The sequence below is a fragment of the Lytechinus variegatus genome, chromosome 13 (genome assembly GCF_018143015.1).
Source record: "Lytechinus variegatus isolate NC3 chromosome 13, Lvar_3.0, whole genome shotgun sequence".
Classification (NCBI taxonomy): domain Eukaryota; kingdom Metazoa; phylum Echinodermata; class Echinoidea; order Temnopleuroida; family Toxopneustidae; genus Lytechinus; species Lytechinus variegatus.
The window spans coordinates 10,812,235-10,835,314 of record NC_054752.1 but is presented as its reverse complement, the minus strand read 5'-3'; the positions used below and the strand labels follow the sequence as shown (position 1 = coordinate 10,835,314).

General features: G+C 37.1%; 1 protein-coding gene across 2 annotated transcripts in view; it reads right to left on the bottom strand.

The window, feature by feature from the left end:
* Positions 1–8,787: 8,787 nt before the first annotated feature.
* LOC121426183 (PAN2-PAN3 deadenylation complex catalytic subunit PAN2-like) overlaps positions 8,788–23,080 on the bottom strand; it is a 42,175-nt gene continuing 27,882 nt past the window's right edge. The window contains exons 15-26 of one of the 2 annotated variants that reach the window (XM_041622385.1): positions 21,989–22,199; positions 20,729–20,844; positions 19,963–20,061; positions 18,897–19,018; positions 17,423–17,519; positions 16,416–16,559; positions 15,447–15,597; positions 14,760–14,917; positions 14,087–14,230; positions 12,964–13,143; positions 11,938–12,031; positions 8,788–9,373 (exon numbers count right to left, since the gene is read on the bottom strand). In XM_041622385.1, the coding sequence (XP_041478319.1) occupies positions 9,192–9,373; positions 11,938–12,031; positions 12,964–13,143; positions 14,087–14,230; positions 14,760–14,917; positions 15,447–15,597; positions 16,416–16,559; positions 17,423–17,519; positions 18,897–19,018; positions 19,963–20,061; positions 20,729–20,844; positions 21,989–22,199 (1,698 nt within the window). In that variant the 3' untranslated portion in view covers positions 8,788–9,191. The remainder of the gene's footprint in view (positions 9,374–11,937; positions 12,032–12,963; positions 13,144–14,086; positions 14,231–14,759; positions 14,918–15,446; positions 15,598–16,415; positions 16,560–17,422; positions 17,520–18,896; positions 19,019–19,962; positions 20,062–20,728; positions 20,845–21,988; positions 22,200–23,080) is intronic. The other variant, XM_041622386.1, reaches the window with a different exon arrangement.

Genomic DNA, 23,080 nt, shown 5'->3' with positions numbered 1-23,080 from the left:
TTGATCGGGGGCGTTTCATGAAAGGACTTGTCAGACGTTTTATCCGACAAGTCCCATTTTATCTGACAGTTACCATAGAAACAGTACCTCTCAGCCAATCAACGTCAGAGAGAAAGATGTCAGATCTGACAACTTGTCGGATGAAAATGTTGATGAAACGCTCCCCAGATCGATCGCAACTATGGACGGCCAGCAATGTCAACATCTATTATGCATGTTTGTTCAAAATATTTTCTAGCTGTGATGTATATTCATCATTGTCTTTGTTTACAAAGGACATTGTGCACATTTTCTGTTGAAAAAATTATGACACAGATGGATTTCCATAGAGTTACGATTGATTGGATCAATTGTAACTCTTTGTAAGATGGGCCCTGGTGAGATAGTGACTACTACATGTTTATGCACCTGAATGTTAGTTTGGATCTGGGGCCTGTGTCATAAAGCCTGTTATAATAACAAAACATAGTGACCTGTATTATGAAATATGGTTTAACTTATTCACAATAACAGTTTAAAGCTACTAAAAATTGTCCAATCCGATAGTCATCTCAGGGCTCCACACAAACCCTTTTTTTCTACTGGTCCTAATTTACTTACCTTTACTGGATCAAACCTAGAATTTACTGGTCCCCCAAAATAAATAAAAATATTTAAAAAACTTGATTTTATTTTGCTGTCTGTTATTGCTTATTTTTACCCCCCCCCAAAAAAAAAAAATGTACACACACTCTACCTATTTCATGAAAGCCGTTTTTACATGTAATCTTACTGGTCATTTCGGACCAGTAAATCCGGCTTTTTCTGAAAAGCCATTTTTACGGGTCTAGGGCCATCGGACCAGTGCCAGGGTCGTGAGGAGGTTATCTGATTTTAAACTTGTTACAGGAATTTTGCATTTATTATAACAAGTCTTTATGAAAGAAGGCACTGTTGAAATCCTCCCATTTCTGCATCTACAAATGCTATTGTGAAAGATGCCAAGCAGAAATCATTCTTGGCATTGGTTGCTTTAAGGTTTCCCCCTTCTGCTTCAACAAAACAAAGAAGGGAGGGGGGTCAAGGAAAGTTGATAGATCCATATGAATTGTTGCGATACCTTGATGTCATGTTTGCCATGTACATGTATATACATGTATAAAGGTAGATTGTTAGATACATGTAGATGATAAGAATGATAATACTTATTACTTATATGGCACTTTTCTCATAAGACCCAAAGCGCTTGCAATGAAAATAAATAAAAGAAATTGTGTAATACTAAAACTATAAAACTACAAAGTACGCAAGAGATGGATTTTTAATACCTTTCTGAAAATTGCTATTGACGGAGACCATCTTCAAATCATTCTAGTATTTTGAAGCAGATGTAGTAAAGTCTACCACCGGCTAATGTACATGTACGAGTTCATGAATATGATGCTAGATTCTTGGTGCTCACTGCAAAAATTTAACCACTAGTGGACCTTATGCATATGACGTCACAATCTCACAGCGCCCTCCATCAGAGGATATAGCAATATATGAATCGGGGTTGTCAGAGATGCGCCAGCTGCAAATCACCAATTCATGCGAGGCAATGGCTTTGGCCTCTAAAATGGCGGCGTGATGACGTCTATACATATAGGTCTATACATGTATATCATCGATTGGTGTCTGCTTGTCTTCAAAACAGTACGAGAATAGATGCAATAACATTGTACATAATCACATTCATGTACATATACGCGCGCAGGACAAAATATAGGTGCAAGAAATAGAGCGATATTAACCATGATTGGTCAAACGTCTTCATATCATGTGTATTGAATACATACATTGTAAGGTACTACTACTACTGAAAGATGAATCTATGTTTTATTTAAGTGCTCTTAGCTATTGTATATTTGCTCTTCACCAGTGTATACTCCTGTATTGACCAATCTGTCAATTTGCATAGAAATTTCAACTTTTCCATTGTTTACTCAACGTAAATATATCGGTGCCAGAGGGGGGGGATGATGTCAAAGTTTACAAATTTGTGTCAATGAACTAATTTTGTGTGTGTGGTTGCATGTGATGGTGTACAAGTAGGTTTAGTTTTAATAGGTGTTTTTCTTTTAATTGGCCTAGATTTTGGCAATCTGGATTTGATTCTCCCTTGTTGGTGTGGATGTCTAGCTTTGTATGTTAGTAGTCTATTTATTGCCTTCTTAAAAGGAATTTATTTTAAGAGACCAACATGACACGCTTTTCTGGATTCCGGATTATTTGACTGAATCGTATTAGTAATATCACATACCTGTATAAAAGGATTCTGACTTTGATTATGAACGAAATTACAAACTTAGTAATATCATAAGTATAATCATTGCTTGGGAGCTGAAGATTGTGTAAAATTACAGGCCAAAGTCAAAGGCATATATCTAGTCTAAGGCAACTATGGATCACATCAAGCAACAAGATATCGAAAATTTGTGTGTGTTTTTTCAGTTTTTCCTAGTATATCAAGCGACATAAAGCTCATGTATTTATTTGTTGTGTTGTTGCCATTAATTGGAGTAATTACTATATAGGGGACTGATTTCCCTTATTTTGATTATAAATAACGCAATTCAAATTTATGACATTTTAGCACATTAAAACCTTGAGGTAGATGAACACAAAGAATGGACCAAAAACGATCACCCTTCTAATCGGTGGACTGTTGAACTCTGTTGTTTATTTGTACAGGTTCACCAGTGGCTAGTTGGCAATGGGTTGATTACACCATATCAAAAGAGAATAATAACTTGTTTTTAATTTCATTTCAATATATTTCTTCATTAAAGCATGAGGGAATGAAATTACAAGAAACATGCAATTCATGTATCAACAACATTTGGGCCCTTTTGGTTTCCCATAAGTTATAGCACAGAGTTAGACCATGGTTAAGTCAAATGTGGAGGAGCCGTGGTGTAGTGGTTCTGACTCTCGCCTTGTAAACAGAGGGTCGTGTGTTCGAATCCCACCTCGGTCTGGCGTCCTTTGGCAAGGAGTTAATCCACGCTTTGCCACTCTCGACCCAGGTGCTAAATGGGTACCCGGTAGGATGTGAAAGTCATTGTAGCTTGTCCAGTACTGTATGCGCCTCACAGGCGACTGACTGGAATACTCCCCAGGGAGTGGAGGATGTGCACACATTGTGGGAATGACTAGTTGAATCCGATGACCGGGGTTGATAATATATCTGTAAAGCACTAAGACATGTCGTTCCAATGTATTAAGCGCTATATAAAAGCGGATTATTATTTTCGAACTGACATAGATTGAACAAAGAAATTATTTTATTTTGAAAAAAAAGGAAAGCAAATTTACAAGGCAACAATAGTCAAAACTGACTAGTTTGCCAATTCAAAATAACAACATATTATAAATTGAATTTTAGAATGTGGTCCTACATGTTTGGTATGTAAACAAATTAGTAGAAAAGAATGTTGTGTCGAGGAGATTTTAGATAAACAGGTGGCGTGTGACTCGGTTATGACTTCAAATGTTGCAAATTGCAACAAAGTTTATTGTTCAATATTGGACAATGAAATCATACACCAAACCTTGTACTTACTAATACTTGAATTTTTTTTTATCAATCATGAAATGAAATTTTATCGATGACAATGAGCTGTATTATATACATGTATTTATATAACGGTTCCCTTCTCTTTTCAATCATGTTGTCGCTGTGTTTGATGTGCCATAATTTAATTCATATGTAACCACCGAGTAATAAAACATCTTATTTGAATCCATTTTAATGAGTTTATTTCGTAATGTTTTCTCTGGGAGTAAAATGTATGGTTTGAAACCAATGTGGCTTTTACTAAAAAAAAATAAAGGCTTGCTATCATCCAAAATTGCATAATGGTGTCCTTAACATAAATTTGAATCTAAAATAAAAAGATAATTTTCATTCACATTTTCAGAAAATAAGCAAATGTGATTTGTTCCACAATCAGATCGTGGACCAGTCCATAATAATAATATTTGGACCTTTCTGAAATTCTTCTCTGCCTTCAAGATTGAAAACTCATAATTTTAAATTACCATGACTCGTGTATTTTACAAAAAAGAGGTTAAAATTGAAAAAAAAAATATGGGGTTGATGACCTGGGAATTTGAAGATCATTTTGTGAAATGCCAACTTGAAAGTGAAAGATATTTCTCATCCTACAAGACTCAATTCACCAGTACATGTATCTATTTTCAAAACACATTTTGCACTCGACCACTCAAAAAGCATTGTTCAGTTAGATGCAGAAGAGTTCAACATCTTTCATTGGTGACATGTTGAGATACATGTACCTGTAAATGACGATCACAACAATAAGTGTACATTATCTGCTTCATGGCCCATCTTACAAAGAGTTGCAATTGAACCTCTCAACCACAACTTGGTGGTGTAACAGGCAGGGGGGGCATGAATGTGGAAGCGTCGTGGTGTTGCGGTTCTGACTCTCGCCTTGTAATCAGAGGGTCGTGTGTTTGAATCCCACCATGGCCTAGCGGCTTTGGCAAGGCGTTCATCCACACTTTGCCACTCCAATCGGGTGTTAAATGGGTACCTGGTAGGATGTGAAAGCCTACAGTGTACATGTAGTATGTCTAGAGTCTTGGAACTCTTGTTGGAATGCTCCCCAGGCAGTGGAGAAGGTGCATACATTGTATGCGGGCATGCAAGGATCTGATGACGGGGTAAAAATATGTAAAGCGCTTAGAGACGTCATACCGATGTATTAAGCGCTATATAAATGCGGAATATCATTACATGTATATACATCATGGGCCTGTTTCATAAAGGACTTGCAACTGTTGTAACTTCGCCATTATGGCAACTGCCATGGAGACCTTGATTATGATTGGGTGCTGAGCCTGGGCAGACATACACATCTTATGTCGACATTGCTGGCCGCTTCCATAGTTGTGGCAGGGGGTGGCAAGAGCCAAAAATTTCCTGGTCATATGGTATGAACAGTCAGTGGCATAATGAGGCAAAAACTTTGAGGGGGTCAGTTTTTTAATTGCAAGCGAAGCAAAAAAAATCCACATTTTTATTACAAAAATTGACAATTCAGTGTGCTCCTCTTTGTTTATTGTGCAAATTTATTAAAAGTTATGACATCTATGGATATCCATAATATAATTTGATTAGATCAATCATAACTCTGTGTAAGATGGGGCCAAGGTCTCAAATGTAGTAGTAGTCAAAGGTTACACGGACAAACTTGTGACATCATAGCGATATCACTATGATGTCATGACTTGTATTATTTGACGCGTAATGATTTTATTACAATATGAGTGAGGTCGATGGTGTTTTGAGAAGGGTGCTTGAGTTTGAGGTGGCTGATCAGACTAAGAGGGGAAGGGGGTGACCAATGAAGACATGGTCCAAGAAGCAAGTTATGAGAAGAGTAGGAGGGTTGCATTGCAGGAGGGTGGTCAAAGGAGAAGGGGTGACAGAAGAAGCAAGTGATAGAGGAGAGTAGGAGGGTTAGGTTGAGGAAGGAGGATGGTCAATACTAACCGGTCAAATGGGAAGGGGTGACTGAAGAAGACATGGAAGAAGCAAGTGGTGGAAGAGAGTTGGGTTGAGGGAGGATGGTCAAAGGGGAAGGGGTGGCCTAAGGAGACATGGAAGATCAAGCGGTGGATGAGTACGAGGCTTGGGTAGAGGGGGAGGATGGTCAAAGGGGAAGGGGTGACCGAAGAGGACATGGAAGAAGCAAGTGGTGGAGGAGGGTTGGGTTGAGGGTAGAGGATAAGAAGGGGGTTACCGAAGAAGACATGAAAGAAGCAAGTGGTGGAGGAGAGTAAGAGGGTTGGTTTAAGCGAGGAAGATGCACTGAATAGAGGGAAGGGGTGGGGTGATATCTGTGACAACAAGGTGAATATACGGCCATCTGCATAGTTAGGGACTTACTAAACCAGATTTAAAACCTGGATTACTACCACGACATGTTGCCAATATTTGTCACACCATTTCCACACAAACCTTTACAAATGACATGAAATGAAAAACCCATTGAATTACAAGTCTTTAATTTATTTAAAAGGACGCAAAACTACTTGGAATGCTATACAATAATTATGTACAAGTAAATGACAATTTACATCATATTACATTAAAAGGGAGTGACACAATTATGTCAATTCAGTTGTGCAATAAAATTCATGACATTTGTACAAGTACACGATTCAAGAACAATACTGAATATCAATTAAGTGATCAATTAAACGAACTTGTCTCCATGGCGACTTATTGTTGGTTTTGGGGTGATGGGTCGTATTCGTACTTCGACCACATCATACTTTCTCCATGGCAAGGATTTTCAGCAAAGTGCATTATTTTAATCAATTGAATATTGATCATCGGACAGGTACCCCAAATTTTAAATATAGAAAACATCAACTACAATATAGAGTACTCAAGAGCAGACACCCCCCCCCCCCCTCCCTCCGATATATAAAAAAATATCAGGTATTTTCAAATACAATATGGTGGGAAATTGCACTAAAATTTTGAATACTACTTAACATTAACATTTCTTGTACATGTACATACATTTCATGTACTGTTTTTCAACTACACCGATACACAAATATAGGCTTCAGTTTGTTCTGTTTCATAAATGAATATACAGTAATACTTCAAAAAATGTTTAATTGTTAAATCTTGTGCAATTCAGCATTTTTTCCACAAATCTAAAAGCATCTTTAGTAAACCAAAATTGAATTGAATTGAATGATCATCTCCACTTTTCATTTTAATTCCACTGTCAAAATTAACGCAAGAGGAGCATTTGTAATAGCGAGAGCCAATCTGATAAATGTACCAACACCTGACCTGCATGAGCCTTTTTTCTTTCTCAATTTAGATTTATTTTATTTTAATTCCACTGTCAAAGGTAACACAGAAGGAGCATTTTGTAATAGCAAAGGCCAATCTGATCAATATAACAACACTTGACCTGAATGAACCTTTTTCTTTGCACAGAGTATATATACAATCTTGGCCGAGATCACAGTCAATATGATATCCATTCAAACATGTTTATCCACAATAAACATTGAAACTGACACCCATTGTTGACAGTGCATGATGAAATCAACGTTATTGTTTACATACTTGTGTCAATAGGCAATCCGTGACTATTTCACACTCATTTAGGTGCTCGTGGCAGACGATCGATGACACTTGAATTCAGTGGCAGGTATTTGTGTGGGTTTTGTGACAGAATAAGTCAATGACCTTCAGATATACAGTATGGGATCCATTCAGAAGATCTGAATCCCACACGCGTCCTGTCTCACTCTCCCTCTCTCCCTCATTCTTTTTCTCTCTCCCCCTCTCTTTCCTCTTCTGCCTCTCTCCTTCTCACTCTTTCTTTCTCTCTCCCCTTCATTTTCTCAAACTGTCTCTTAGGTGTTTTCTCCTCACTCTCTTCTCACTCGTACTTGTAGATGTGTCTCTTAAATGATCCTCTATAAAGTATTTTACTATCTATCTCATTTTACTTCTTTGCTTTCCGTTCCATACTCCCCCTTTTTTTCTTCTCTCTTCCTTTCCACCCCTTCCCCCCACCACCATCTCTCTCTCTTCTCCCTCCTTCCTCTTCTTCTATCTCCTCTTCTTCTTTCTCCTTCTCCTTCTTCCTCCTCTTCCTCCTCCTCCTTCTTCTTTTACCCCTATCTCTCCCTCATTACATCTGCTTCTCTCCCCTTCCCCTGTATTTCTCTCTTGAGCCAGCATTTATTTTTCTCTCACTCTACCCCCCCCCCCCTTCTCTCTCCCCCTCTCACTCTCATTCCTCTTTTTTATAGATTAACGTCAATGGATATTTTTCTTTTCTTCATTGTTACCTTCTATAATTTCATCACATTCTCTTCTTTCCACCATCCCATCATCATCATTCATCCTTTGTGACTAGTTAACGGGGAAGTTCACCCTGCATATTGTCGAAGTTCCATCAAAGAACTAAAAAAGTTTTTGGAATTTCAATTATTGATTTTGACATCGTGGGCAAGCAGCTTTACTACATATTGTATGGAAAAAATCAATGAAATATCATTTTCTCAGAAAACTGAAAATGTTTTTTTTTTCAGAAAACAATATAAGTCATTACGAACCATTAAAAAATTGAAATTTATGCATTTTATATTACATAACATATGGGGCACCTGCTCATTTATGACATCACATTTCATAAACTTAAAATTCTCCTTTTTTTAATCTGTAATGGATTTTCATTACTCCTTCACTAATATTTTTTATCATTTTTTTCTGCTAAACTTTTCTTCAGGGTAAACTTCACCTTTAGCTAATCTTTCTTCACTTATTCCATCCATCACATGATTCACATCATCATACTTGCTTAATTCAGCCCTTGGCCTTATGTACATTTATTAAACCATTATTTAATCAAATTGAATTGAATTGAACATACTAAAAGTCTCATTATATTCATCATTCCATCTAAAATGCACTGAAAATTGTCAAAAATTTCTATCTCATCCTTTTGCAATATCTTGTCTTATTTTCCCCTTTCTTCCTCAAACGGGTCAATGTTGATGGTAAGCACAATGAATGTCACTGAGGTTTTTGTAGTGGTTGAAATATCATTGTCAGACACCATAATAATTATAATAAGAGGCATTTATACGTTGCAATCTATCTAGAAATAATCTATTCTGAAGCTAATTGGTATTATTATTACTACCCAGGCTTTAGCTCAAGCTGCCTTGCAGTGCTCAGTGGCTTCAAGGAATTAATCCTGCCGCGTTCCCATTCATCTCACCTGGGTTGAGTGCAGCACAATGTGGGTAAATTACTTGCTGAAGGAAAACGTGCCATGAATGGGGATTCAAATCCACGTCCCTCTGATTGACAGACAAGAGTCGCTACCACTAGACCCCGATGCCGATGCCCCCACCATGCGACAGGAAATAAGGGGGACTAAAACTTGTTGGTTTTCAGGGCCTTAACATTGAATATAGTACTCAAAACGTTTTCTGTATCAGTGCGAAATTAGTACCGGAGGAGTAGATGTGATGTTGTATTCAGTGCTGGGCAGAAAGTTGAGGAGTAAAAGTTTCTGATTATGCTCAATCAACTTCATCAACTCCATCCGTTTATCTTCCATCTCCTCATTCCATCACATGCATTTCCTCTTCCTTCATTCCATCCCGGGCACTTTCCATTTGTTTTTCCTCCCTTCTTCGTACATCTTCTTTAGCTCTGCCTCCCATTCTTTCTCTCCCTCCATCTCCTCCCTCAGGTTCAGGTATTTCTTGTAGAGCCTGAGGGCGGTGTAGGCGTCCTCGATGCTGTCGTGGGTCTCTGATTGGATCGTTGTTCCTGGAGAGTGAGAACAAATTCCCATATAATCAATTACTAATGTTCAGTTTCTGTTACAAGTGGCAGAAAGAGTTGTGTTCAAACACAAGCTCAAAAATCAAGCACAAAATCCCAATTGCACACTTTTGAATGGTAACAAAAAAATTGGAATTGCAATTGGTCTTTTGAATTGGGTTTGATTGGACCGTTGTTCCTAGAAAGTGTAAACACATTTCCATACAGTCAATTGATGCATCAACAAAAATGATTTTTATAAGTTGCGGAAAGAGTTGTGTTCAAAACACAAGTCCAAGAGTCAAGCACAAATCCCAAATATATGCTTCTGATTAGAAAATACTGGAGCTGCGTTTGATCTTTGGAATTGGGTTTGATTGGATAGTTGCTCGTGGAAAGTGTAAACACATTTCCATACAGTCGATTGAAGTATTAACAAAAATAACTTTCACAACTTGTGAAAAGTGTTGTGTTAAACACAAGTCCAAAAGTCAAGCACGAATCCAAAACACGCACTTTTGAGTGGTCGAAAATGGAGTTGCAATTGATCATTGGAATTGGGTTTGATTTGATCGTTGCTCCTGAACAGTGGAAACACACCCCCAAAATTAGTCTGCAAGCTCAGACTCATATTTGAAATGTTAACTAATAACAGGTCTAGAGTAAAGACTAGACTCCGAAGACTCTGTGTCACAATAAGCAAGATTTTCACTCACTGGGGACAAGTCTGTACAGACCCTCTGTAGAGCCAGCCACAGTACACTGTGAAGCTAGTCTCACCACTTCAGACAGTGCATTATTCACTAGATGGGAATTGCGAAAACCAAGGGTCTGTGTCTGCAGACTACCCCCATATAGTCAAATAATAAGTCATTTGTATCTTATGAACAGCTTTATGAAACACCCCCCCCCCAAGCACACCACACAATTCGATTCCGATTCAATTAGGGAAAACTCCATGCTATCATCCTGTCTCTGACTGGATCGTTATTCTTGGATAGTGGAAGCACATCCCATATAGTCAATTGATAACAATAGCGCACACACCACATAATTTGTTTCCGGTAATTGCAAGTAGCATTTGACATGAATGTTCCAACTTCCAACATTAAAAAATCTTATCAATAATAGTTCAAAAATAGTGGTATGAATGATAAAAGAAATTTCAGGCAATTGCAAGTTCCCCTGTGGGAATAAAAGCAAAATATTTCACTTTCAATTCCAAATCATAGTGAAACCACAGGAATCTTGTTGAAATTTGTAGTCGATTTGAACTTCAATTTGACCACAAGTCATGGAGTATAGCAGAGTTTTTATTTTAGTTTTCCTCACTTTATTCCAAACTTCAACTATGATAATACTCATTGCAGGTTATGGTTTGTTAAAAAAATGGGGCGTAGTGGGATTGCAAAGTTATGTGTGTCACTTGTATTTCAAATGAAATGCATCACTTAAGTTTGAAAATATCTAATTGACGGAAAGCACAAAGGATTTTTTTGTTCTGCCAATAGATGGCAGCATTCCATTTAACCAAGCAGGTCAGTTTTAATCAATAACATTGTTCAATGATGGTACCAGTAAAAACAATAATGAAAAGTCTTTAAAGTGATGATCAAGGCTCATCATTATCATTATGAACACAAACATCAGTGACAAAACACTTGCTCCTGCAACGATTGTTACAAGTTTTATTTCATCTAACATGTAGGGATAGGGTTAGGGTTGCAATTATGTTAGGTTTAACCCTAAATAGACTGGGCTATTTAATAATAATAATGGTGGCTACTTATATAGCGCACAGGTCCACCTTTCGGTGCTCATGGCGCTTCAAGAAAAATAAACAGAAAACACAACAGCAATAGAAAACAAACAAGAATAGAATTTGAATTCTCCTGAATAAACACAATATTAAACTGTTAATGGGAGATTAAATAAGTTTTTAACTGGGACTTGAATGTTTCTGTTGATGAAATTTGGCGTAATTGGATAGGCAGTTGATTCCATAGCTTTGGTCCTATAACAGAGAATGCATGGTCCCCCCATTTGTGTTTTGTTCTGGGTGTCTGGAGCAATAGAGCATCAGATGATGAGCGAAGACTACGTGAAGGCTGATATTTTGAGATAGAGCTGCTGAGATATGTGGGGAAGAGAGAATAAATTGAATGATGTATTAGTAAAAGAATTTTGAAGGTGATTCTTTTACCAACAGGCAGCCAATGTAAGGACTGGAGGATTGGTGAGATGGAGTCATACTTTTTAGTGTAAGTTAGGAGACGCCTAAGAAGACTGAGGGGGGGCTGAATCAGCCCCTCCCCTGTCTTATCAGGGTTAAAGTTAGGTTTAGGATATAGTATATTACATCCAGAGTTGAATTAGACATTCGATGTGGAATTTACAGCGGAGCAATGGTCGCCGGAGCAAATATTATGGAACCCAAACATTAAGATCAGAAAATACAATCATAGTTTTTTATCTGTTTTTGAGAAAAAAAATAGACAAATTAAATTTTCATTCTAACATAATATGTAAACGAATCTGGAGAGAGGAGTGTACAATTAGAAACTACTCACCAAGGAAATACCATGCAAGGAATTTAAGAGAGACTATTCTCTGCTTGGGTAGATTGTACAATGCCGCTGTATCCACTATCTGACGATGATCAACCTGATGTGCAATATGACAAAAAAAAGAAATACATGTATATGGTTGCTTTAATTTCTTTGGTAATACCTATACAAAGCCAGTGGCAGATCAAGCCAGGTTGAACACAATACCATGTTAGGAACCATATCGTTTTTGCACGAAGTATCATTTTGTTCCAAAATCAGTGCTAATTCAACATTCATATCTAAAGAGTATTCATTCGAATAATCTGAATATCGATCGTTTTCTTTTCTGTTGTATTTTTGTGTTTCTTCGTGCAGTTACTCAACCATCGCTTATCACCTTCTCTTTGACTCTCCCAATCTCTCTCAACACCTTACAAAATTTAATCTGGCCCATATTCTGATAGACAGGCGATGGTCTAAAATTATGGAAAGCCAAAATGTCAAATTTTAGTTAACATTGTGTAATTCTTATGTGCACAGTGCTCTTTCGTCATGCTACAATGAGGAAAACTGATTCAGTTATTATCTCCAGGCAATGACTTGAGTAAGAGATGAGCTTGTAAATTAAACCTGGGGCCCGTCTCACAAAGAGTTGCGATTGATGAAATCAATTACATGTACCACTATGGAAAGCCAGCTACGTCAACATCTAAAATACACATTTATTCAAAATATTTCCTAGATATGATGTATTTTCATAATTCACTGTTTTCTTGACAACTCAGTATGCTTCTCTTTGTTTTTAAAGGACATTGAGCAAGTTTTCCAAAGAAATAATTATGACATTGATGGATTTCCATATACTTGAAATTGATCGGATCGATCGTACTTCTTTGTAAGACAGGGCCTGGTACTGCTAAAGATTAGTCTCACAATTGAGACTATTCCATACTAAAACCGCAACGTTACACAAGAGATAAAACTAACTCCAAGTTCAGAATACGGGCCACTGTAACTCAATAAAAGACACACTGTAGTGCGACTCACCAAAAGATTGATGACCCTGAAATCTTTCCGCAGTCCATGACCGACAAAGATGGCACCCATGTCCAAGAGGTAGCGTAGCTTGAGATACGTTGCCTTCAAGGTGGTGAGGTGCTTGGATGATATCGTTGCATCCAGATCACCTGGTTTGATACCTGAGAAGCGGGTTAGATAGTCCACAACCTGCAAACAAGAGATACAAGATCATTAGGTTAACTGAAACGAACCTAAACGTAAAAAGGCTTGGTCTTACTGCACTTACGGATGCAAAGAGGATGTAAAATGGAAAAGAATCTTGCTATCCGTGTAAAAACGTTATGTATCTGTTGTGTACTCTTTGCATACATGTTTCATACACTCTATATCCATCGAGCATCCGTCCACTGTGATTTCATTGTTCACACATTTTGTCCATTGTCTGGAGCGGATGAAAACGGATGGAGCCACCCCGAAATTTTGCTTGTCCGCTGTATCCGTTGTGAATACGTTTTGTATCCGTCGGCCAGTGGGACCAGGCCTTTAGATTATAGAGGTCTCAAGAAAGCAATTACTGCTCTATAGTATTCATATTACATTACATGGACAAATAAAGTGAGATCAACAACTCCCACACAACAAAGGTGATATCTGGGTTTTTCCATATTGTGGCTTGATATTATATTAGACACTTCTCATGTTCCTGGGGCCTCTTTCCCTCAAGCTGTTTCACAAAAAGGCTGGAAACTAATGGGCAAATTGTAAGCTGTATGGTTCTCATGACACTCAAAGAGAAACAGATATCTAGCCAGAAATATGTTACCACTGGATGTGATCTGGGGCCTGTCTTACAAAGAGTTGTGATTGATCCGATCAATCGTAACTATGGAAAGCCAGCAAAGTCAACATATGAAATGCATGTTTACTTAAAAATTTGTCTACATATGAATGTTTATCCATAACTTCTTTGATTACTTGACAATTTGGTGTATGCTCCTTTGTTACAAAGGGCTTTTCGCAAATTTCCTGTAGAAAAAATTATGACACAGGTTGATTTCCATAGAGTTACGATTGATTGGATCAATCGTAACTCTTTGTAAGACAGGACCCAGATCACTACAGAGAGTTCCAACTGCTCTTTATCCCTCACCTGCTCTTGTGTGGAGATGTAGTCATCGATAAAGGGCTCCCCCTCCAGGTCGCCTTTTCCTCTAACGCATGTTATCCTAGCCACGGACATCTGACTGGGTTTGATTGTAGAGCGTGTGCCATCGCTTCGGATCTCGGCCTCTTCCTGGAGGTAAAACACGAGCAATTAAATTTGAGGGATGAACAATAACAAGACTTTGATAAGGCAACTTCCCATGACTTCAAAATATATAATGTAATTCTTAACATCACCACTATCATCACTATCACTAGCGCCCCAACCGCCACCACCATCATCCTCATCATTATCATCGTCACCATCATCATTGTCATCACCATCATCACAAACATCATCATCATCACCGTCATCACCACCATCATCATCATCATCGTCATCATCAACACTGTTATTATAATCATGATCGTCATCATCACCACTATCATCTTCATCATCACCATCATCATCATCATCACCATCATCATCATCACAATCATCACCATCTTCATCATCACCACCATCATCATCATCTCATCATCACCATCATCACCACCACCCCAACCACCATCATTACCCCCATCATCTTCATCATCATCACAAAAATATCAGTGACTGCTAACTTCACACTGAACAAAATACAGTACAGTCAGCGATAACTTTAGAATAACCATTCTACCTGATTAAGGGAGACAAACTCTGCATCCAGGCCAACTAGGAACCCTTCACCGATGACCTCATCTTGAGCAAGGGGTGTGAACGTCATGTGAGGCTTGAACCCTGAAGCCTTTGAGATCCCGCTAGGCTGTAGACAACTGTCTATGATAGGGTTGGTAACTGCAAAGTATACAAAAACATATAAAGATATGTAAAACATTAAATATAACATTAACTTTAAATTGTGTTATTATGCTTTCAAGGGGAAATTAAAATTTCATAAAAAACTATTCAGAAAGAAAACAGAGCAACTAAAGATATAAGCTGAGTAAAATTTGTTAAAATTGATCAACAATAATTGGCTTTCATATAAAACTTAATGTCTTCTAGAAGAATGAGAAAGGTACATTCATATCTACATTGGGGTTGCATATAATTGAACATTATTCTGTAGGTTTTGTGTAACATAGAGACTCGAGTGGGGTATATCCCATACAAGTATTTTTAATGGATATGAAAGAAATTTGAGAGTAACATATGTTTAATTGTGGAGTTCCTGCATACTAACATCTTAGCTACTAAATAAGAATTAACACAACTGACTTCTCTGTGATCACGAGCAGTTTTAATGTATATACATGTATATGGAAAATTTCAGATCATTGGTTACTCATGTTAATTTCATAATGGAATAAGGAAGCCATCTTACTTGTGATGTCATAATGGCTCGTTGCATCGTTCCTCATGTAGTACAGCACACAGGGGACCTTCCAGTCCAAGTTGAATTGAGTAGCATCAAACTTATCAATAGGTTGGATGGAGAAGTCATTGAAGATATACCATTGCATGTGAGTTACACCCTGGGTAAAAAGGACAAAAATATGCATTTGTCTATCAAAAAAAAAAGGAGAGGGATAAATGCACTGTACACTACAAATAGTTAGCTTTATAATTTGAATCAGTAATAAGTCTAATTAATACTGAACTTGATGTACAAATATTGCAACTTAGTTTAAGTTATTGAAGCGCCATGAGCACCGAAATGTGGACCTGTGCGCTATATAAGTAGCCATCATTATCATTATTATTATTGTTAAAGCTATAAATAACATTGATTGGGGCTAACTTTGATAAGCATTTTGCCCTAGTTAGCTCCAATCAATACCAATGTTTTTTATTTGTATGTGCATTGTTAAAAGTAAATGTACTTGACAATGAGATCCGGTTATAAATTTATTTTAAAAATTTAAGTTATTCATATTTCATGCCAAGATTGAATGAGCTTCATCACCATCGAAATATCTACATCACTTAATGCCATAAAAAAATCACTATCAACAACATCATCACCATCAATACCAACATCATTTATTGCCACTGTCGTCATCATTATCATCATTATAGTCATCATCTTTATCGTGATCATCATGATCATCATCGTCATCATCATCATCACCACAAGCTCCATCATCATCAACATCATCATAACCATCACATTAATCACCACCACTATCATCCTTTGTCGTCTCCATCGTCATCGTCATCATCATCGTTGTCATCGTCACCACCATCTGTATGCAGCAGTAGAAGACATTAGGACTGAACTTTTGTACCCAAGTTCCACCTTAAAAGTGCAAGACATGCCACGTAAATTGATCAACTCTGAACCTTAACATACCTCTTTCCTCTTATGGTAGGTCTTGCCGACGTTGATATGAGCAACAAGGTTGCCCCCTGACCTGGGGTCACGGATATGACCTACGCTGGCATGAAGGTAGTAGGTCACGTAGCCATCATCATCGATATCATCTACACGATCTCCCTGGTGGATTGAATCAATCAAAGCAACTTATTGAGATTAAAGATAAATTCCAGTTTTGGTAAAGATCTCAAAATGGCTTTTTACAGAATCTAATATAATGACCACCCAAGTGTCTGTTTGTATGAATAGAAAATATGTGCCAAAGGATTCTGGAAGAATTTGTGTAATTGCTGAGAAATCAGCAAAATAAGCGTGGATTCGGTCACTTCCGTCGGGTCTTTATTCCAGCAATAATAATATACTGTCCCACGTGTGCCTATCTGTGTTGGTGATCTTCAGTGTGAACATTTTTCAGCGTAGATTTCAAGATTTCACAAAGTTCAGTTTATGTAACTGTACCAGATCTAGATCCTCGATGATATACTGACAATTAAGCCTGGTTTTACATACTTTCTCATAAAATCAGTGTTGACTGCAACTACTGGCATTTCTCTTTAAGAACGAAAATCTTGAGGCAGATCATGGCAGCAATAGATCAAGAATGAAAATGTAAGTGAGACTGACGACTCATTATGTGGTGACGCTAAAATTATTCTGTCTTTCAAATACTGTAATTTTCTAACATACACGTAATTAGGGTGGTGTCAATTAACTAGCATTGAAACTAAATTCAAGACATTTTGACATTAATCTTAAGTTAAAAAATGAAAGGGGAAACAAAACTTGCTTTGATTTCTTTTTCAATTTCTAATGTGCCACCCTAACATACAAAATGATCTCCTGTAGTGATCCACACCTACTTGGTTTCGGAAGAGATTAAACATCAACTTTATTTTGATAAATTCAATGTAAGTGTTAAATAAATGTTATATCACTCATAAAGTGATGTATTGCCCATCTCAACAAACAGTAAATAAACATACCTCTGGCTTGAGTTCCTTGATTTCAACCTTGCGATCTTGAGAGAGTCTAACCTTGATGTACAGAGGTAACCAAGACGTCATCTCGACTTCTGCTCTGCTACAGGTACACGTAAACAACACCAAAGGAAAAGAGAAATGTTCATACTTTTGCTCTGCTACAAGTGTACAATTGTGCTTAGAAGTAAATGAACCCCACCACAAAATGCACTCCTTCATGCTAAGTGTTGAGTGTAGACAACAACACTGCAATGTTCGGCAAGCCCAGAGAAACAAACTTTGTTGAATGTACTATTTTACCACCACCTGACTTCACAATTAAACATCTCAAACATGGCAGAACTTCTACATCTTTAAACATCTTCATTTTCTGGTGGGATTCACTACCTTTTGACCACCAATGTACACTATACCAGCACAACAGTACACAGTAATCCTCAAAAATTATGTGCATATAATTGTACAAAGGCTAATAACATAAAATACTTAATACTCAACCATAATTTTCCTGGAGATTATGCTACATACATGTATGACGACTTCCCAGATATTCTATAGGATGCTTTATGTAATGTATCTCATGCTTGTGTTGCAATTTTTCTTATCACTACCTCGCTGCAAAACAGCTTGCTGGCAACTATGTAGAGTCATGTATATACATGATTTTAATCATGAAAAAAATGAAGTCAAACAGACCATGAACCCTGGCTTTAACTCGGTAAGCCTTTACAGATCACATTAAAGGACAAGTCCACCCAAACAAAAACTTGATTTGAATAAAAAGAGAAAAACTCAACAAGCAGAACACTGAAAATTTCATCAAAATCACATGTAAAATAAGAAAGTTATGACATTTTAAAGTTTTGCTTCATTTCACAAAAAACAGTTATATGAACGAGCCAGTTACATCCAAATGAGAGATTCGATGATGTCACTCACTCACTATTTCTTTTGTTTTTTATTGTTTGAAATATGAAATATTTTTATTTTCTCGTCATTGTCATGTGAAATGAAGTTTCATTCCTCCCTGAACATGTGGAATTCCATTATTTTAACATTTTGTGCTTCAGGCAAGGAGGTCCTAATCATCAAATTCGTAAAAATTGAAATATTGTATAATTCAAACAATAAAAAACAAAAGAAATACTAGTAGTGAGTGGGTGACATCATCGACTCTCTCATTTGGATGTAACTGGCTCGTTCATATAACTATTTTGTTAAAAATAAGCGAAACTTTGAAATGTCATAACTTTCTTATTTTACATCCGATTTTGATGAAATCTTCAGCATTGTGCTTGTCTGATTTTTCTCTATTGATTCAAATCAACATTTTTCTGACGTGGACTTCATCTTTAAGTATTTCAAGAATAATTCCTGACAGGTACCCACTTATCTCATCCGGGATGAGTGCAGCTTAATAAATGCATTATAAGAAAGTAAAACAAAAAAATTAATACGATAATTGATGTAGACTTACTCTGCACTTGGGGTGTCGTGCCTGAATCTACAATCCGCCCTTGTACAGTTTAATCCATAACGACAGGCCTTCACTTGACTCTGTGCTGTCTCTTTCTGGTGGTCGTAATTTACTCCACATAACTATGATAAAAACATACATTTAACAATATCATCAATAATCATAATGATAATAATAACCATAATGGTAAACAATTATAATGAATAATAATGATGATTATTGTAATAACAAAAATTATAACAATTATAACGATTTTAATAATAATAGTTTAATAATATACATTTATATAGCCTATTTATACATCATTACATGCAATCTACATGTATCTAGAAATATTCTATTCCAAGGCACACTACTAATATCAAGAATATACTAATTATATACACCATGTGCACAAGGGGAGATTTTTCTTTTTTACTAAATTTTATTGCACTTGCCTGATGCCCAACACGGTACTCAATCTTTTATTCTGTCCCGGCCAAAGATAAGATTTTAGGAAAACTGGTGAAACTTGTTTTCATATTTCTCACGCTCAGGACAAGTCATTGAGTCATGCCAGATGAAGATTGTCTACCCAGACACTTCATAAAAGGAGATCCCAACAAAAAATCTGGAGGTTTAGTCTTGTCAACTACATGTAGAACTTTGTTTAGTCTATGGTTAAACCCAGATTCAATTCATTAGAACACCATCCCCTGATTTCATTCTAAGCTTTAACAAGAGTGTCGCTCGGGCGAGCACATAATACGCCCGCCTGTAACGCGGAAAATGGAGTTATTGGTCAAGCAAGAAAAGTGAAAGGTGGCATCTTGACCTTTGACCTTTTGACCTAAAATCAATAGGCTTCCTGGGATCCATACTAGTATCATACAAACCAAATTATATGAGCTTAGGTTGAGTTAAACTAAAGTTATATCCAAGCCAAGGTTAAGTCAAACTGAAGTTATCGCATTACAAAGAAAACTTATTGGACAGACAGACAGATGGACAAACAGACACCGAGCGTGATACCATAATACGTCATATCTAGGACGGGCATATGATAAAAAGACATTTCTCCACTCACCTGTTCTTGTTTCCTCCAGAAGTTCTCATCCGACTGAGTTTCTAGATTACAGTTGATTGTGATGACGTCCGGCAGTCTCTTGTAGCTCCGGATTTGCATCTGGTTCAAAAGACACAAATAAAAAATACTTTGTCACTTTGTCAAGCTTCAACCTGGAAAGAAATCTCTAGAAATGCCATGAGGGGAAATAGAGAAACATGTTTTCAAGGTTTCTTTGATTTCATTTATTTGTAAGGAGATGCCCGGGTTCTCCACCATGTTATACAGTGTTGGTTCTTGCTCTTTTACTTTCAACAAGCATAAATAAGACAAAGCAGGATAAACAGTGCATCCCAGAAAAAACGAAACCAAGATTAAGCGATGATTTATCATAACTTTATCACAAATACAATAGACAAATGACCTACCATTGTAAAGCTTAGGGTCTCCTCTTTCATCTGAAATTACTTAGATTATTTCTCATTCACGCATGAGTGAGCAAAAAAAATTGAAGAGGGGATACCAAAAAGTCATTTGGCGGGCTGTATCTGGGTTTCAAAAAGAAAACCACATTTTTAAAAAGTTCATTATCTGCACTTTAATTTGATACCTCAATTACAGAAAATGGTAAAGAAAAAACAAAGTTCTGGTTATTTGAAATAAGGCTTGAATTCCAATAAGTACATTTTCTGACTTATGATTTTCATTACAGATTGAGCATAGCGATCTTAACCAAATAAGAATAATGCAGAAAATTTGTTAATCAATTACGATAGCGACGACTTACGGATGGTTGGTAGCGTTGGCAGTCGTCACACCAGGCCTGTGTAGACTGCTCTATGTTCATACTGCACTGTAATACTGATACAAAGCTCTGCTCCTTCACCTCCTTTCCCTGGGCAGCTAAAATTAGAAGACAAATATTGATTATTTTATAGTCCCAAATAGAAAAGTATAATAGTATTATAAATACGCAACATTTTATATAGTGTTTAAATAATGTTCCTAAGCACTGCATACCATTATCCAAGTTTAAGCATGGCTACCCTGATTGAGCACTCAAGCATTCAAAGAATATCTTCCTACCAGGTATCCAAACTACACCTGGGTGGAGAGTGGCAAATGTAGACAGATGCCTTGCCAAAGAACGAGAGTGTTGTGAGTGGGATTCAAACCCCAGACTCATCAAATCAAATCTCATAAAGTAAAAAAAAATAAAAATTGAACTTCATTATCGGTCACGTCTATATTCATCTTCACCTCTAGCGATAGCTTCCTGGTGAGTGAGCATGACAACCAAGGTGGGTGACTCTCAAACGATTTCTCTGCTGAATACTCGACATTATAGTTTACCAACTCACAAAAAAGAAAAAAATGACTTGTTCATCAGTCACACAATTATTCATCTTTACAGCAGGCAAAGTTTCCTGGAAAGCAAGTATGGCCACCATGGTTGACACCTCCCTGCCCGTTTCCTTGCTACATAACACACTACTCAGTGTACCAATTCACAAAATCATTAAAACAAATTGACCCTATCATCAGCAGGGGTGTGAGTGGTCACAAAAAAAAAAATTGAAAAAAGCTGAAGAGTGTTGAAAAAGAAAGACCTCTCATACTTTTTGCACAGAGGAAAGCAAAAAGTAAGCTGAAATTAAGCTGAAAATCAAAACAAAAAAATCTGAACTCTCACACCCCTGCATCAGTCACACAATAGTTCATCTTTACCTGCATGCAACGATAGCTTCCCGGTAATACCATGGTCACATTTGTTCTACGGCGGCCGTACGGCGAGTCGAAAACAGCAGTTTTATTCATTTCACTAAAACCACCAATATGTAGCTGGTACAAACAAAATGTTAAAATCGCCGTACAGCCGCCTTAGAGTAAATGTGACCAAGGTATAAGCAAGTACCAGAACCAAGATGGTTGACACTTTGTGAATACCAGATAGTGCAGTTTACCAATTCAAAAAGTCATAAAAACAAATTTGACTTGTTTATCACAGTAGATGCCTGTCTGCCGATGAAAATGAACTCATCATTACCTGCGGCGATAGCTTCCGGGTAGGTGAGGGTGACGACCATGGTGGACGCCTCTCGGACCGTCTCCTTGCTGCACACCTTGCAGGCGTTGGTGTTATCGACCTTCGCTTCAAACAGACGGGAGACCCTTTCTCCAAGGTGAGCTAATGGTTTCTCCTTCTTGACCTCGGTCTCTTCCTCATCATCCTCATCAGTGGCTGGATCAGATGTTTCCTAGGGGTGTTTCACAAAGATTTAAGTGTGACTTAGGGGGTGTTGCAAGAAAATATTTGTGATCGATTGCAAAATTTCAAATTCATTTTTAGAAATGATGGATCAATTTTAAATGAAGCAAATGAATTTCTATCTGTTCATGCAAGAAGCAGACCCTCAATCAGTTGCAAATTTGCAATGAAATACATGATTTTCAATTAATTTGGGGAACTGAAATTGACTTGCAATCAATTGCAAGTTTCTTGCAACACCCCATTAGTGTCGTACTAAAATTCCCAGTTGCATACGCGGCATAAAAAGCATCATCACATTGGTTAAATTATTGTAAAAGAGGACACACAGTTCTGCATATATATTAATCAATAAGAATGCGCATTAAATATCAGACATTTCCTAGTGGACTTAATTCAATTGAATTCATTTCAATTCATTCATGTCCACCTCGAGATAAAAACATTTCATACATTCATATAATTATACAAACACATAAGATTAATACAAATATCTTTGGTGGGAGTATCATTAAAAAAAAAACACACAAATGGCTTGTTGAAAATAATCCTCACAATCATGCAAAACAAAAACTGGATAAAACATTAAAATATTATTGCAAAATCCAAAAATATATATAGAAAGAAGGAAGGGAATCTATAAAAACTTGAAAATACATTTCATGTATCAATCAGAAGATGGGAAAATAAGTTAAAGGAAGTTAGAGGCGTGTCAATAAAGTTGGAAGAGCGGCGATTTCAGATTCTGGTGACCCTAGTTTGATTCCCACTTGGTGTGCTAGTGCCCTTCGGTAAGGCATTTATCCTCATTACCAGGCGCCTCCTAAAGGACCATAAGCCATTCGTCCTTTGGTTGCTTGATTACAAGCA